We start from the raw sequence: 2,348 nt of genomic DNA, 5'->3' as shown, positions 1-2,348 counted from the left end.
GGTCCTCCCCCCAAAACTTCTTAACAGATATATATTTCCCTGTGTTCTGTTGAATTTTTTGCATGTTTGATACTTTTATCAGGCTTGCTTTACTAGCATGGGTACAATTTCAGCCTTAAAATGCCAAATGTAGGTGTACAGATTTGATGACAGAAGCAAAGTAAGACATCCTTAATAATGACTTATAATCTGGGGGTCCTCCACCAGAAAATATTTAACATGGTAGATGTAATTGCCAATCATCCTGGCAAATCCAGGAGCATTGACAAGCCTGCCCAATGAGCGTGGACAATTTGGCGAGTTGGATTTTTGGCGACGTGACCGGTTACCCATTTGAATATGACCCCTAGCCACGTGCAAAAAAAACAAAAAAACAAAAACAAATAACTCTTGGTTCCAGAGAAGCATTCCATTGAAGACCTGGCGGTGAAAGGAACATAAGAATACAAAAAAAAAATATCCAAAATGAAGGAGAAAAAAAAAAAGTACTTAGTGGGCTACAACAAGGATGGAAGCTTCTTTGACTCAAAATGTCATCGTCAACAGTCTGTACGTACGTTGAAAATCCATGGTAAAGCAGCAAATAACGGTGCCAGCCCGTTTTTCTTTTATATTTGATCTTGTTTCTGTTTTTTTTTTTTTCATCTTTCGTGAATGCTGTAGTAGTTCATAATATAGTGTCCTTTTCAAGTTTATTTTCTTTATTTGGTTAATCTTAGTATATATTTCTTGCACCCATAAGAGGGACGTCGCTCTCACGTGCAAAAGCATCATTCAGCAGGGGGTTGGTTGGATGGTTGGTTCACAGCCTCGTAACCACTTTTTTGACAATAACCCGGGAAGAAAATGGAAAGGATGCCGCAGCTACAAAAGAATCACTGCAAAGTAAACCACTTTTTTCTGGAGGGGGGGCGGGCGGGCGGGGCGGGGTGGGCAACACTAGCATTTCTGGTTACAGTAGCCTAATGGTTAAGCAGTCCCAACATGCAGTGGTTCTCAAATGTGGTTCTCAGGGTTCCTTGAGGGTCCAAATGGATCCTTCTACAGGTCTGTACAACTCAGAGAGTGCACAAATGGACCCTTTACGGGCCTGTAACTCTGAGGGCGTACAAATGGAACCAAATGGACCATTTTACAGGTCCATCTGGTTCCATCTGTACGCTCTCGGGAGAGTTACGAGGGTCCTTCGTTTTGAGAACCACTGCCAACATTGTCCCCATAAGCGCTTAACGCTACGATGCATCCGTCGGTTGGGTTGGTGGGTGGGTGGTGGGGGGCGACGGTCGCTATCGCTTCTTCTTCTGCTTCAGGGACTTCCTCCGCTTGACGATCATCTCGTAGAGCTTGTCCATGCCCTCATGCAGGCCCTCGCCGATGATGGCGCAGGCGGGCTGGACGTGGTAGGTGGTGGACGGCGTGAGCTCGTGCAGCGCCAGCTGCTTCTCGATGTCGGCCACGGGCAGCGACTTGGGCAGGTCCTGCTTGTTGGCGATCACCAGCAGCGGCGTGCCCTGGTTCTCCGCGAACTTGGTGACCTTGTGCAGCTCCGTCTTGGCCTCCTCCAGCCGGTCCACGTCCACCGAGTCCACCACGTAGATGATGCCGTCCGTGCAGCGGCTGTACGACTTCCACAGCGGCCTCAGCTTCTCCTGGCCGCCCACGTCCCAGAAGTGGCAGCTGATGCCCTTCGCCGTGCCGTTGCTGAGCCTGATCTTCTCCGTGTTGAAGCCGATGGTGGGCACCGTGTTGACAAACTCGTTGAACTTGAGCCTGTAGAGGACGGTGGTCTTGCCCGCCGAGTCCAAGCCCAGCATCACGATGTGCAGCGACTGGAAGGCCGAGATGTTGGAGAAACTGTTGCCCATTTTCTACCAGAAAAAAAATGAAAATAAAAAAGCCAAAAGGTGGAGGTTGGTGGGTGGGTGGGGAGGGAGGGGGTTTGTCTGGCTCTGGCGGGGAGGGGGCCCCCCCTTTCTAATCCCAAGACCCGTCTGAAAACAACACCACACCTCGGCTCGCCAAGGATAGATCCAAAAGATCCCTACTCCCCACCCTCCCTCTCGTATGGAGAGGAAAATAAAGGGGTTTGCTGGTGTGCGCGTGTGTGGAATCAAGTCCCAACGGGCACCCCAGTGAATGCGTGTGTGTGTGTGTGTGTGTGTGTGCGCGCGCGCGGGGCGCTGCTGGTGGCTGGTGTCCTCTCCTCTGTGTCTCAGTAGGGAGGGATGGTGTCCTCTCCTCTCTGTCTCAGTAGGGAGGGATGGTGTCCTCTCCTCTGTGTCTCAGTAGGGAGGGATGGTGTCCTCTCCTCTCTGTCTCAGTAGGGAGGGATGGTGTCCTCTCCTCTC

General features: G+C 50.7%; 1 protein-coding gene across 1 annotated transcript; it reads right to left on the bottom strand.

Moving 5' to 3' along the window:
* Positions 1 to 1,270: 1,270 nt before the first annotated feature.
* LOC308308249 (ADP-ribosylation factor-like protein 4C) lies at positions 1,271 to 1,865 on the bottom strand (the record flags this gene model as incomplete). The annotated part of the gene is made up of 1 exon (XM_080753627.1): positions 1,271 to 1,865. The coding sequence occupies one exon, from the start codon at positions 1,863 to 1,865 to the stop codon at positions 1,287 to 1,289; it is 579 nt and encodes a 192-aa protein (XP_080609753.1). The 3' UTR covers positions 1,271 to 1,286.
* Between the last annotated feature and the right edge of the window lie 483 nt (positions 1,866 to 2,348).

Source organism: Nannobrachium achirus (assembly GCF_963921795.1).
Source record: "Nannobrachium achirus genome assembly, chromosome: 22".
Classification (NCBI taxonomy): Eukaryota; Metazoa; Chordata; class Actinopteri; order Myctophiformes; family Myctophidae; genus Nannobrachium; species Nannobrachium achirus.
Note: the sequence above shows the minus strand (reverse complement) of the source record. Positions and strands in the feature narration are given on the sequence as shown.